Here is a 15,529-nt window from a genome sequence, read left to right as displayed (position 1 = left end):
AGTATTCTATAGGGAAAATCAAAATTGCGCTGTTGACAAAATTTAATATAAAATAGTGTTAGCAGACACGTTTTCATAATGATATATTGTCATGGACAGAATTTTCATAGTAAAATATTGTCATTGACAAAATTTCATAGTAAAATATTGTCACTGACAAAATTTCATAGTAAAATATTGTCATTGACAAAATTTCATAGTGTTAAAAACATAATATAAAAGTACTTATTTTTCCGAATCCAATGATATATAATATAGCCATATAGTATGTTTGACGATTAAATATAAAAATTATTGGATCTGGTCACCGTACTAATTAGACCGATTGCGATTATGATTAAAGTTAATGTGAACTTTATTTAGATCGATTCAAATTAGATCGATTAAAGAAAAATGCTAGTGTGAACGAGGTCGTTTTAAAATCAGCATTTTATTATTTTGATTTTCTGTTTGATACGGAAAATCCTGAAGTCAGTACGCTAACTCTCCTGTTTTTATCTGAAAGATATAATAAAAGTTTTTTTTTTTGTATTTTTTGTATTATTATTATCATTCATCAAATTGTTTCAAAAACTACCGTCCATTCGGGGCAGTTCTTTTTCTATTTCAATTATTGAAAGCTTTGCAGCAACAGTAGTTCGGTCCACAATGGTTGGGAGTCCACGTACATCCTCCAATCCCGTACCCATAAGTTATCATACTTATTTTGCCAGCATCAGGTTGGTTATGATTAGGATTGAGTTGGAGTTTTGCATGATCTTTACGAATGTTGATTGCATTAAAACAGGCCACGCTAAAATGAAAAACAAAATGTATAGTTAAAAAACAAGCAGCTGCAATGCGTCAAAATAACCAACATTCTGATAGTAATTATTTTATCCTTCCCATAGATTTTTTTCTTTTCTATATTAAACCAATTTATAATATATAACATAACTTCAAATTATCGATTTTAATTATCCAAACTGTACATTGCTAATAAGATACATTATATGTAATATCCGTTTACCTTTGTTCTGTAAACTTACTCTTTACGTTGTTGGTTTATAGCATTTAGCATGTCATCTTTAGCATCTTTGCAGATATCGTTACACGTCGGAGCAATTCCTGGACAATCTCGTCTTATAGCAAAAACAAATGCTGAAGCCTGTATTTGACTTAAACAGTATGTCTGTGCCATCTCGTCAAAATAACGATAACTCATTCCATAACCTAAAATTGACAGGGAAAATCCTGAATTATATAGATGCATTATAAATTTTTGAAATATATATAAAAAAGGACATGCAACTTTTTGCAAGTTTACGGTGAGAACATTTATTTCTGAGACTCAGTGGCGGATCCAGAACTTTTCTTAAGGGGGGCCCTCTGACTGACATAAGGAGGGGCCCGCTCCAGTCATGCTTCAATGATTCCTTATATAATCAACCAAATTTTTCCAACGAGAGGAGGGGGAGGCCCGCTCCCCTTGGATCCGTTTATGTTTCTATGTCAGCAGCTGTTAATTTTCTTTCATTGATGACACAACTACTGATAATACCCTTTAGTCTATTATAACATTAACATGTGTGTTCGTTAGATTGTTCAAAAGTTCAATATCGCCTAAAAATGAGTAGAAATATGACAATACGAACAAAAGGTATATAGTGATTTAGGTGTAGTTTGGTACCCGAAAAAGTAAAGTGTTAAATTTTGTGTTTCAAATTTTGCAATTTGTGTCATCATCAAATGGTTTGAGCATAATGGAAATTACTTCATTGTTTAACTAGCTGCTGTTACTACGATATATTTTAGACACATAAGAAAGAAGTGGTAAAAAAACCCAAACCATCAGTCATTATATCAAATGTAAGGGAGAAACCATTTGATTTTTAGGGGGGGGGGGGGGGGGGCTAGGATAAAATTTGAAAACAATAGGCAGGACAGGAGTTTTGAGTAAAAAAAAGGCAGGACAGGAGTTTTGAGTAAAAAAAAGGCAGGATGAGACACTTGCAAAAAAAAAGTCTGGATGACAATTTATGTAAAAAAGAGTCAGGATAAATTTAAAAAAAAATGCAGGATAAAAGTTTTCATCCTAGCCCCCCCCCATAAAAATCAAATGGTAGCTCCCTAATCTAGCGTCACCGATGTTCGGCGGGTATAATATTACGGGCGATATCTTTTTGCGCCAAAAAGTAACTCATTTGCGCCACAACTTAATTGCGCCAATACTTCTTTTGCGCCACCTAATTTTCAAAACTATAGGTATCATTTGCGCCAATGAAATACTCCCCTTATTGCGCCAATTTTATTTATTTTTATATAACAACTAAATGATTGACTAGGTACCATCAGCAAAAAATTCCTTTAACATTGTAGACAGAAAATAGTCTCGCATCCTGATGAAATTATCCCGCTTTGTGGATCGTTACACAATACAAAGACATCATCTTTGTTTGTAAAAACACCAATATCTTCCAATATTCTGAAATTCTGCTTGATTCCTAGGTTAAGCCAGACGCAGTTTTCTTCTCTCTCTCTATACATAGACTGAGGCACACATTTTAAATCTTTTTTGTATAAATTTTCTTCTTCAATTTTGAAGATCTCTGAATTTATTATTTTTGAAGGTCGCTCTGAAAACATATTGGTTGCTTTGTTTATGCTCGCAGATCTCAAAACTTGACGTTCTAATTTCTGGAGACTGATAATGAAATAATTATATTTCTTTTTACAAATGAAAATGTGGTATTGCATACTGCCAAAATCTGCAGTGAAAAAAACGAAAACATATTTTATACTCGTGATAGTTGACTTGTATTTGTATTATAATTTTAAGAAAAAATATTTTATAGTCTCTTAAAACTCTTTATAGAGTGGCTCTTGTTGTTATCTTGTGTTTTAAAAAGCTGTATATTTTATATTTATCAAGTGGTGAGACTTTCATAAAGTATGTGTCTTGTCTTGTCTTGTATTGATATAGGTAAAACATGTACAGGTATGATATAGGTAAAAAAAATTAACAGGTAAATGTGGCGCAATTTCATTTCATTTATTGGCGCAATTAATACCATCAAAATAAAAGAGAGTGGCGCAATTAATACTTTTACAATATTACAAAGCGATATCATAATTCTCTAACGATGCTATATGATATAGAAACCGACGTAAGAACCAACAAACATTAGATATGGCAAATGCTTAAGGAAATTTCTGTGAACGATGGTCAAGAGAGGATGACGAATTTTATTATTCTACTTTATATTTTGATGTCTGTGGGTAGTTGACTTAAGACATTTACAGTTGTGAATATAGGAAGATGTGGTAGAAGTGTCAATGAGACAACTCTCCATTCAAGACATTTACAGTTATAACACGTTTAAGCTTGTAAGATATGCATATTTGCATAACCCCTATTTCTAGATTGATACTTTGTCTTACTTTACAAACTCGAAATTACACAACGCCTGCCAATTTATAAAAAGCAAAAAAAAAAAGAAACATCTGGAGTGTCACCATTAAGAGGAAAGGATGGTTTATTGAATAGTGAACCGAATACAAAAGGTAACATCCTAAATGAACAATTTAAAAAGGCTTTTACCACGGTGGGTATGGTTGTCCTGCGAGAGAACGTACTGTGCTGGTGATTCGGTCCTGACGGGTGCTGGTGATCAATGAAAAAATGTAAACGAAAAGACGAAAATGATGTTTTCACTTATAAAAAATGGAAGAAAACAGTTGAGATTTTTCAATTTCGTTTCTTATGGGTTCATATATAAACCATTAAAAAAATGACCCTCTAAACTGTTTCAGTAAGCGTAACACAAAAATGCTCATTTTCAGAAATTCTCGAACTGAAAAAATAAAACAAAAATGCTCATAGAGTCCGCCTTCTATACGCAATCCACACGACAAAACAATTTTGTGAAAAAAAACATTGCAATTTATTAAAATTAAGCATTTTCTCAATTTATTCATGTCCTGATACTGTGCTGGTGGGTCCTGTCATTGTGCTGGTGGGTCCTGATACGGTGCTGGTGATTTTGGATAAGAAGTTGGTCATATTTGAAACAAATGTTACAAAATCAATAAAATTAGCCAGATGATTGTTGCCAACAGGATCTATGACTCCTATATTAGCTCTTGTGCATCCATTTGGCTGTTTAAAATGTGTTTTCAACTGATCTGAACTTGTATTACATAATAACATAAAAAGGCAACATCTTTCGTCCAATATCAGATAACAATATATAGTATTTAAAATAAGTTAAAAATTTCACAATACTATGACGTTACGCGCGATGTTCGTACCACATTGGAAAATCGGTGTAGTTGACACGATGCAAGTCCCAATATTATATTTTGTGATATCATATTCATTGCTATTGTAAGCAATTTGAACAAAAATGTTTCTTTTTAAATAAAAAAGAAAAATATTTGTTGAAACTATGTTTAATGCTGCATGCGACAAGCTTCAGTTTTGAAAAACGGCTATTTTTAGGCTGTCCCGCGTAACAAATTTCATTTATTGTAACCACTAAACTGTGATTTTCGTCTAAACTATTTACAATTTTGAAAAACGGTTTTTTCCATTATTTAACAAAAAGGTTCCTTCACATTTTATGCATTTTCTATGACGTTTTGATGACGTCATAGAAAAAATAAAGTGTTCCATACTAAAAGGGCAAATCTGTCCCGCGGGAGAAAAAAAAATGGTATTCCAGATTTGAGAATCAAAAACATTTATCTAGAAGGAAAAAGGTTAGTATTTGTATTAACTACATCAATGTTATTTTGCTTAATTTTATGAATTTAAAGACAAATATCCTGAAAAATGATATATGGTAATTTATGAGCGATTTTTCAAAGGCTTACAAGGTTGTCGCACCGCCATTTTTTGACGTAAAAACGATCTCAACTCAAATTTACGTCAATTGTTTGCGTATCTGATCTCTTATAATGGTAGAAATTTATTATTTTTAAAAATGTTATTTTTCTTAATTTTTCAAAAATCTAAAGTACATCAATTTTCGATAAGTAGTTAAAACGCACCGTCGATTTTGCGGAGTCTTACAAGAATGTCGCACATGCTTAAAACCAACGTTTTAGTCGAAGTTTTGATTTGAACGTTACGAAATATTCGCTACGTTATGTTACGCTTACATGTACCAACATCGCGCGTAACGTCTATATATTTCATTTTATGTGTCAATTTGTTCGAAAAAAGTCGAAAAGAAGAGACTTTGTTTAATGTCATGATTATAATATGTCGCTTTCTTTATCTATGCTTAGCCATTATTTCAGATGACATGGACTCCTCACCCTGATGACCCTGCTGTCTTTCATAACTTTATCCGTATACATATATTAATAGATAAACAAAAGGCTGCATGCAACACGTATTTTTGTATTTAAAATGATTCGTTGTAACGAGAATATTTGTGGTGAATGGAAACTGTGAGGGTCACGATCTTAAATTGCTTATAAATGTTGCTGGAACCAGTTTCGTTATCTGATCTGAATTTTCTGAAATGTGCAAGGTAGATAGACATTTTGATTTGTTTTACTCGGTAATCAACCACTGTGTTGATCCCATGCTAAACATAACAAAAATCTCTGTACAAAGGTCTGTGAATTTTCTACAAAAATAGTGATTTTATTTTTCACTAAATTCTCTTTTTCTACTAAATACAATAATTAACTATGAATAATAATGCTTTGCAAGAAGTTTCCCCTTGATATATGTACAACATTATATCTCTATTATTCATTGTCTGTGCTGTTTTGATACTATTGCAGTTTGCACATTTCGGAATTGACAGGCCACAGGAGGGGTCATAAACCGTACACGAAAAGATGAAATATTGATATACATGTAAGTACTTAATTTGCATCTTTGAACCCCCACCCCGGCTTGTTTTTTTAGGAGCCTTGGGTGTCTAAAAATGGTCGATTACAGACAGCCGAGTACGCATTTTACTTTCCAGGCGTGTTATTGTTGATTGTTAAAGTCCTGAAAACGGACAGATGGAAACAAAAATGTTTGATATATCTGGCTTTAGATTCAGTTTTTTTAAGGAGTCATAACTACAGAGATGGTGTGTTTGACACACAAAACTTAAAAGCTTAGTGATATTGCCAATATTAAAATAAAAGTGTATTTTAGTTGGGTATTTTTTCCATTTACTCATTTTCAATTATAATCAAGGCACATTTTATTTTTATTCATGAAAAATATTTATACATAGAAAAGAATGACACATTGTTCACTTCCTCCCCCGTAATTCTTTCAAAATATTTATTTTGAATTGACAAAAGCTAAGAAATCTTAATTTTTATTAGTGTTCTCTAGGTTATCTCGTCTTCATTCTCTGACATATTCTAGCCTGCCCTTTCATAAAATAGTGATTTTTTTTAGTGTTCTATCGAACTTTCGAAATTTTTTTTACCTGATAACCGTTTAGACAAAAAAAAATGTGTTGGAAAAATCTTACAGCAAGTGATTGTATAAGATACATTTTTACAATACAACTTTTAAATCTTACGGGAAACTATTCCAAGCTTTCACTGTAACCTCGCTCTAACTTATCCCCATCCCTCCCCACCCCCAAAAAAAACACCAAACAAATAAACCCGCAATACTATTGTCATTCTTATAGTCAGCACTCAATTGCTCACAAACAAATATGTTTTAAGCTGCTAAAGACATGATTCAAACGCTCAGAAAGTCCTTTGTTCTATATTTTTGCTCTCCATTTTTATGCAAAACCTTTTACATTTTTATTTTATGGGTTATTGTTGAAGGTCGTACGATGACGTATGGTTGTTAACACATACTTCCTTTGGTTTCTTATGGAAATTTGTCCATTGACAACAAACATACCACATCATCTACTTTATATATAAGTATTGTATAAATTACAACGTATTTTGGTTATCTTGCAAAACGATCGTAATCACGAAAATCGTAAACATATTTTCTTATCTTAAAAGGGGGCCAGAAGGGTTCATTTAACAGGCCAAGAAATAAGATTACAGTTAGTTTATTTATTTTTTTTAAATAGGGGTATTTTTCTTTTATAATAACAGTAAACAGATTCACAACAATGTCAATTCCAAGAAAGCAGACATCATCTAATAAGTCAATAACAGTACAGCATCAATGATCTTGAATATATGCCACTTTTAACTAAAATATAAAAGCACAGAACCAGGACATAGGAGCACAGAACCAGGACCGTTTTTCTTATCACCAGCACAGCGTCAGGACAATTCCGTTTAACGAACTTGCAAGACTTTTGCAATATAATATTGTTGTAATATACTTTGCATGGTACTTATGACACATCAGAGAAAAATTAAGCAACAAAACAGTCGTTTTATTGCCGTTCTAATACAATGTAAACAAACCCACCAGCACAGAATCAGGACCCACCAGCACCCGTCAGGACCAAATCACCAGCACAGTACGTTCTCTCGCAGGACAACCATACCCACCGTGTTTACTACCGAAGATACATCCTCTATGCCAAATAAAGGTACAAGTCCCCACCGCACTATGCCAGACATATTTATTAGTAATATTGGCTTATTAAAGTAACTTAAAAACTTAAATCCACACAAAGCCACTGGCCCTGATAATCTGACAGCATATTTTTTACATAATTTTGCAGAAGAATTGTCTCCATTTTTGACATTCTTTTTCCAAAAATCTATTGATACTGGTAAAATCCCAAATGATTGGAAGCAGGCTAATGTTGTACCTATATTTAAAAAAGGTGACAAGCATAACGCTATTAATTATAGACCAGTTTCATTAACTGCAATATGTTGCAAAATTTTAGAACATATTTAAACAAGCAACATAAGGAAACACCTTACAATTAATAACATATTAAATGATAGTCAACATGGGTTTAGAAGTAAACTGAGGTCTTGTGAGACCCAACTTATCATCAGCATACAAGATCTTGCAAAATCATTGGGATATGGTAACCAAATAGATGTCATACTTTTAGATTTTTCCAAAGCTTTCGATAAAGTCCCCCATAAAAGATTAGCCCAGAAATTAGAATTTTATGGTATTAGAAATCAAAATTTAAATGGATAAATGACTTTTTAGCTGACAGGCAACAGCAAGTACTCCTAAACGGTGTAAAATCTTCAAAATTAGCTGTTGATTCTGGTGTCCCTCAGGGAACAGTTTTAGGCCCAACATTATTTTTACTCTTTATAAATGACCTACCCGAACATGTAACTTGCAATGCAAGACTTTTTGCAGATGACTGTTTATTGTATAGAAATGTAAATAATAGTTCTGATGCACAATTACTTCAAAAAGATTTATCTAGTTTAGTAAAATGGGAAGAGGATTGGCAAATGAATTTTAATCCTGAGAAGTGTTACTAGTATGTGATTCATATATCTAAAAAAAGTAAACCTTCAACTTTTGATTATATATTGCACAATCATGTTTTAGAAGCAGTAAAAGACAGTAAATATTTAGGCGTAACTATAAGCCATGATCTTGATTGGGGAACGCATATTGACAATATTACTTGTAAGGCAAATAAAACCTTAGGTTTTCTCCGTAGGAACTTGAAAAACTGTACACGTAAGGTTAAAAACCTTACGTACACATCACTTGTCCGTCCAGTCGTCGAGTACTCTTCCCCTGTCTGGGATCCATACAAAAAACAACACATCACTCAGATTGAGCAGGTACAGCGTAAGGCAGCCAGGTTTGTCTTCAATGATAATGATTATAAAGACAGATCACCTGGAGCAGTTTCAAATTTAATAAAATCATTGGAATGGGAAAATTTAGAAATAAGAAGGAAAAAAGCTAGATTAACTATGCTTTATAAAATAAATTGGGGGTTAGTTGAAGTTCCTAAGGACAACTTAACAATATATGATAGACGCACTAGGGGGAAAGATAAATTTAGGCAAATATCAACAAATAAAGATTTCTATAAATTTTCATTTTATCCACGCACTATTTCGGACTGGAACTCACTACCTGAAGCAATAGGTATGTCTGACACCTTGGAATCCTTCAAAAGTGGCATATCCACTCTAACAATTGAAGGATCCACAGCAACTTATTAAACTATAAAGCCACTGTACATAATGTATATATGTTATTGATAACGATTTTTCTTTGTCATATTATTTTTAAATTAAGTCCATATGTACATAGCACACAAGTTCCGGGAAGTTTTACACTCCTATCTAGGAGTCTACTCCCGTATTCGGAAGAAGAAGAAGAATGTGAAAGTCTAAAATCGAGAAGTGGGTTCTGTTCATATCAAATTGACTATTTGAGGATATTTTTAGTTAATTATTTTCTCTATTTTACCATATTGCTCGCTATATCTTAAAGATGTTTAGTTTGGATTTTACTGCAGCGGCCCGTAGACTCCATATGAGAGTTATTTCTCCTAGTGAGTTTGATATAAGTTAAATATGCATTTCTGAATGGTTAACAATAAGTGAAAGAGACCTAGGACCTTTTTCTTTGAGTCCATTGTTCAACAAAATAAAAATAGGTCAAGATCAAGGTCTAACTCACTTCTTTTCGTAAACCGTACAATATGTTTACATATACCTATAATGGTTTACTTTTATAAATTGTTCTTTTGATAGAGAGTTGTCGCATTGGCACTCATACCACACCTTCCTATATCTATATGTATACTAAATTTATGTGCAGTATTTCGTTACACCAATGTTTTTGTTGAAAGGGTGCTTAGAAAAAAAATTGGAGTTTTCCCCTCTTATATTTAGAATTATGCATACAGTGATATTATTTGTTACATAGTGTACTAGTGACCTAATACGGTATATATATGGGGTCAGTAAAGTGACGTATTACGTATAAAACAATTCTTACCGTCATTAGAATAATTATTTAATCCTTGTCCGACGCTGGAATCCGATATTTTTGTTTACCCCAGTCTGATGACATTATGAAATTACTTGCGCAAACAACCATACACGGGGCGCAAAATCTGACATGTTTTTTCCTTTTTGCAAATTCAGGGGTATTATTACATGAAATGCACAGAAGATCATACACGAGGCGCAAAAGTGACTTGCGCGAGCTTCTATTTCATTGGATAAAACTGTAACGTGATCAATTTCCAATATTGGTTGAAGGTCTTGAAGCTGTCAATCATTTTATTTATATTACAAATTCTATATACCATGTGTCTTACTCGTTAACATATTTAAACAAACGAATCCTTCGGATTCGTTTGTTTAAATATGTTAAATCGGATTCGTTTGTTTAAATATGTTAACTCGTAAAAACCATGGTATATTAAGTACTTAAGTATACACGGCTTCCACGAGGACGCTTTAACCAATCATATTCATAGAAATGTATAGGAGGTAAGATAAAACTTGGTTTGATGTCTTTGTAATATGACCTTGAGTTCAAGTTCAAAGGTTACTTTGACGTTCTTGATTTTGCCCTTTACTTTAAATTCATACTGATACATCATAAAGTCATAGAACTGTAGCATTATATATAAATCCTTATGATTTTGAAAAGCTAACCAGAAGTCTGACCTTGTGAATACCAGATTTGACTTTTTTGTACTTATTTCAGGTGAAAGTTTATAGAATAATAATCTTTGAAAGCATTGTCAAATAAACTATCAAATAGTACCGGAAGTGTCATTTTTCTGAACGGAAGTATACATAATGCCATTAACCTCACCTTCCAGAGGAGTTTTGTCTGCTGCTTGTTTACTGACTTGTAATTTACTTGTATACTCTTTTTCTTCTTGAATGGCCTTGCGAATTTCAAGTTTCTTCCTTTCTAATTTTAACACATTGAGTTCTTTTTCTAAAGTTGACAGTTCCTGGTCTTAAACAAAATAAAATAAACAAAACACTTAACTAAACAAACAGAAAAATCATTGGTGAAATATTCAAAATGTGTGTGTGTCCACCAATTCTAGCATCTAACGCAAAAAATAATTTGACGACGTATTCTATGAGTCAATTTTATTACGATGTTTAGACATACATAAATTGAGAATGGAAATAGTGAATGTGTGTGAAAGAGTCAACAACCCGACCATATAATAGACAGCAACAGAAGGTCACCAATAGGTCTTAAATGCAGCGAGAAATTCCCGTCCTTCAGCTGGCACCTAAATAAATATATATACTAGTTCAGTGATAATGAACGCCATACTAAATTTAAAATTATACATAAAAAACTAAAGTTAAAAATAACACAAGACTAACAAAGGCCACAGGCTCCTGACTTCGGACAGGCGCAAAAATGCGGCGGGGTTAAACATGTTTATGAGATCTCAACCCTCCCCATATACCTCTAGCCAATATGAAGAAATATGTATACATCTATGTTTATTTCATCATTAACGATTTTGACATACTTGTCACATTTAAAATTGCAATTTTAAGGTTCTTTACGGTTGTTTCGTGTATGTTTTCTTAATACACAAGGAAGCTTTAATAATAAGTTAAATATAGGCACACATTATGGTATGTCCTTTAATAGTTTTCCGTCCAATTACCTGTGGAAAGTTCCCTCATTCTTCTTTCATTCTCGAAAACGTACATGGCCATTAGTGCTACAACAATAGCATTAATGAATAGTAATATGTAACTCATGTCTTTCATGTCTTTCAGTTACTTAATCTTTAACACATTGCCAGTAGAGAAGATATTATAGGTTACAAGGAAGTAAATACAGCTCTGTGCGCCACCTGGTTTTTACATCCAACATAAAGCCAAGAAGTAAATATAATTTTTTTTTTATGAATATGTATGATATTTAAAGAAATGACTTTGGTGGAAGAAAGGTATGTATTTATGCAACATGATGTATGCATTTAAATAATTTTATTGAATCAGCAATAATTTTCTTAATCTATCTGTTGTAGAGGTGAACGTCCCAATTTTTGACACAAAAATTAGGTTCAAGCCAGACGGTAGTTGTTAAGAACCAAAATTTAAAGTAAAAAAAGCTGCGGCACCATATGGTTTTTTGGTACTGAACAACACCCAAAGGTATGATACTCTGTGATTCAAAAGACAAAATCCTCCTTAATGCTAGGGTAAGTGAGTGAGAGGGAGAAATGTTAACATTGTCGGCAATGCAAATAATTACTTCATTTTAACCTAAAGGTGGATTTCCAAAATTTTAAGTTAAGTTCCTTTTTTCTGAAAATCCTTTTTTATATTAACCTTTTTGTTGATGAATCTGTAAGAGAAACATAATGGACGAATTTTGGCACAAGCAGAAATTGAAATTGTTTTATAAATCTGATAAATCACACAATGAAAAGGGTTGTATAGTATGGACTGGTGCAACGTATGCATCTGGCTATGGTTATACTAATGTTAAATGGCCATCTGGTGAGGAAAGTAGAGAGAGAATCCATAGATTTGCTTACATGGTTGAATTTCAGAAAACAAGAGATGAAATTCCAAAATTTAAAGGTCCTGAGGAGTTGGAATGCAGTCATTTATGCGGCAATAAATGTTGTATTAATGTACATCATCTCGTATTTGAAAAACATGATGTAAATCAAGAGCGCATACACTGTCAGAATCAGGGAATTTGTTGTAAATCACATCAACCCTTTTGCACTGTATAAAGGTTATTATAGTTTTATTTGGATTTCTTCTTTTTTGCTGACTTGCTGTAGGGGTGGTCCTCATATTTGGCCTTCTCTTTTGGGGGCGGCAAAAGCATATTTTTTTGGTACGCTATTTCCTCCTGGTGTCTTTCATATAGGTCGAATAATATTGCACGCCTTTCTGAACGTGTAACACAGGCATCGATTGTTTTCTTATAGTTTTTTAACATATTTGTTGTTTTCTGAACTTGTTTTACAGCTTGGTGAACTTTACTGTTTGCAGTTATGGAACAGCCAAGTTTGTCACACAGGGTAAATATTGAGTTAGCCATCCCTACATTGACAGAGTGTGCTGCAGAATGTGCCCGTCCAGAGGTGTTCCTTGTAAAGGTGACATTTTTAGGTATAGATGTTCGTAAAGCGCGATTGAAGGCTTCAACTTTCTGCGTGTTGGAATTTAGTTTAGTTTTTTCCATCATTGCTGGGCACATTCTGTAGTTCACACATTCACGCAGAATCTCTGATGATTTTTTTGTATGCTTGATTCCAAATTTTTTCCCCAGTAAAGCTCTCTTTCCTAACCAGTTGTTATTTCTTAAACCTTTGCAAAGTAAAGAGTGCTTAGCACATTTCAGGTGCCAGTCTTGATAGCAGTCAACAATTGCATCGGCCGCAAATGTTAATTTATTTCTTATCAGGTCTATATCGTTCCCATATTTGTCAAAGGCTTTACATATTTCCCCGTGACACCTTTCAGATAGATCGATCGCCAGTTTGTTTTGAATCTGAGTCCTTAATTTAACAGTATTCCCTTTCAAGATCTCACATAACCTGCTGTTTTTCTTTATGAAAAGACGATGATTTTTTGAAATGTGCCGTGTATCCAGCTGGTGCGTTGGTTTGGTTTTTGTTACGCCTTCATCATGTAAATCAGTTGCTGCCTGATATGCACCACTGTCTGGATCGGTTGTGAGATATTCGACTTCCATGTCATTTGACTCTTTCAGCTCTTGAAGTAACTCTTTGGCCCATGTTTTTTCATCGCCAATACTTTTTTCAAATGGGATTGTGGCAGAACAGTCCTTACCCAAACATTGGTGCTCATCTGATGGTTTGAGATGTTTACCTTTTGAGCAAAGTTTATTGTGCACAACTAATCCAATAATGTCATGCTGCTGTGTGACATTTTCTGCCAAGCTGTATATAACTTGAGTGGCAGGTTGAAAAGGTGTTTTTCCCACGCCAGAATACAAATTGTTGTTGTACATCCCATCGGATTGCGCATTTATGACGTTTGGATTTGACTTCCCATTCTGTCGTTGCATATCTTTAATTTTTTCACGCCTCATTTTCATATCATTTTTGTTTATTTCTTCTATTTCAGGGAGTATTTTGTTACACGCATCCTGGATACCTCGAGCTGATGGTGGTGGCAGATTTGTACTTAAGCAGAGTCGGATGTAACCTGCTGCAGCCATTGGTGTTTTACTCAGTCCAACAGCAAGTCCAACGTTAACTTTGGCTGATCTCCTGCCTGGTTTGTTGGTAGTAATTTCTTCGTACAAGGAAAAATATTTTGAATGATATGTGCAATGTGTGCATTTCATTTGTTCTCTACAGCCTAATCCTCTTATTTTTTCTTTTTTCATATCCCAGTGGAGAAATCCATTACACACTGGGGACATACTGGCGTGTTCTTTGAAAGCTGTATTCCACATTACTGCATTTTGGTTAATATGGACATACCGGTTTGATCTGCTTTCTCTTTCCCAGGTGGCACTTGTTCTTTTTTCTCTTGTGTCCCTGAAAGTGAGAATAGGTCGCTGATGTACTTAACAGCATTGCCAAAATGTATTGTGAGAATATTTTCCATATAAATGTGAATTACCTCCCTTATATCATATTTTTAATTGTGCTCTTGTACTACTTTTACTATCTTGAAAAATGAATTTTGCCTACTTTTGTGTAAATCTAATGATGATTTTATATTTTTAATGTATTTTTTACCTGATATATATTTTATTTCAATTGATATCTTGTATTCAAACAGAATTGAATGTTTCAATAGACATTCAGAAGTTTTTGCCTCTTAACTTGCATAAAGAAAGGATATTTAATTGACATTTATTCATAACTTGTTAATTTATAATTTCAAGAGACATTTTAAATAATAATTTATTCTTACTTTGTTGTTTTGATAGGAGTCTGGACAGATTTTTCCTGATTTTGTTTTGGTTCCCTTTTGCGGAGAGAATAGTCCGAGGAAGACCTATCATCTTTGCCAACAGTTTTCAGGCGGCCAGCTCCAGATTTCTTAGAGTTTGCATTTTTATAGTGAGTATTGGTTCCATTTCTTAAAACTTTTCCAGTCAATGTTTCCTCAGAACTTTTCTGGTCTTTATTATATGGATTGTGTCCTATATTGAAGGAATATTTATTTCCTTTTTTGAATTTTGTCACAGGCATAGCAAAAAAATATACACGTGCAGAATAATTTAACTTGACTTTCTAAATAAATTGAAATAGTGATTTTATTGTGAAACACCAAAAAATATCTAAATATAAATATTGTCATCACTGGGAGGCTGACTCAGAGATATAGGCACCAAATCTATTATTAGCCTAAATTTTCATCCAGCACCAGCATCACCTTTAAGTACAGTGTGTGTAATGTAATGTCAGGGCTGATGTAAACAAACACTGTCATGGAATGCAGGTTATCTCAGTACACATTTTATTTTTAATGAAGTTGTCTTTTTTAACTTTAATACACCTTTTGTGACATGAAAACTGTCAAAAATAGATGAAACAATGCTATTTTCAGTATGAGGCATAACTTTTTAAAATTTTTTCTGTGTGCTTTATGCAATTATTTCTTTATATGTATTTTTAATAAGCAATGACATGTATGTATCTTATGATATATT

At 33.1% G+C, this 15,529-nt stretch overlaps 1 protein-coding gene across 1 annotated transcript; it reads right to left on the bottom strand.

Moving 5' to 3' along the window:
• Nucleotides 1-561: 561 nt before the first annotated feature.
• On the bottom strand, nt 562-11,682 carry LOC134702192 (uncharacterized). The gene is made up of 4 exons (XM_063563259.1): nt 11,535-11,682; nt 10,706-10,855; nt 1,029-1,212; nt 562-793 (listed from the first exon to the last, which is right to left on the bottom strand). Exons 1-4 carry the CDS (start codon nt 11,638-11,640, stop codon nt 607-609), a joined length of 627 nt encoding a protein of 208 aa, XP_063419329.1. The 5' UTR covers nt 11,641-11,682; the 3' UTR covers nt 562-606.
• Between the last annotated feature and the right edge of the window lie 3,847 nt (nt 11,683-15,529).

This window comes from Mytilus trossulus, unplaced genomic scaffold, assembly GCF_036588685.1.
Source record: "Mytilus trossulus isolate FHL-02 unplaced genomic scaffold, PNRI_Mtr1.1.1.hap1 h1tg000424l__unscaffolded, whole genome shotgun sequence".
Classification (NCBI taxonomy): domain Eukaryota; kingdom Metazoa; phylum Mollusca; class Bivalvia; order Mytilida; family Mytilidae; genus Mytilus; species Mytilus trossulus.
The sequence above is the reverse complement of the archived record's forward strand: the minus strand, read 5'-3'. Positions and strand labels throughout refer to the sequence as shown.

What these genes read in the sequence shown, in the direction of transcription:
- LOC134702192 (XM_063563259.1), bottom strand. Translation starts at nt 11,640, where the DNA reads ATGAAAGACATGAGTTACATATTACTATTCATTAATGCTATTGTTGTA. An exon ending in AATGAGGGAACTTTCCACAG is followed by an intron (nt 10,856 to 11,534) that starts GTAATTGGACGG and finishes ATTTTGTTTAAG; the next exon opens with ACCAGGAACTGTCAACTTTA. An exon ending in AGACAAAACTCCTCTGGAAG is followed by an intron (nt 1,213 to 10,705) that starts GTGAGGTTAATG and finishes TGTCAATTTTAG; the next exon opens with GTTATGGAATGAGTTATCGT.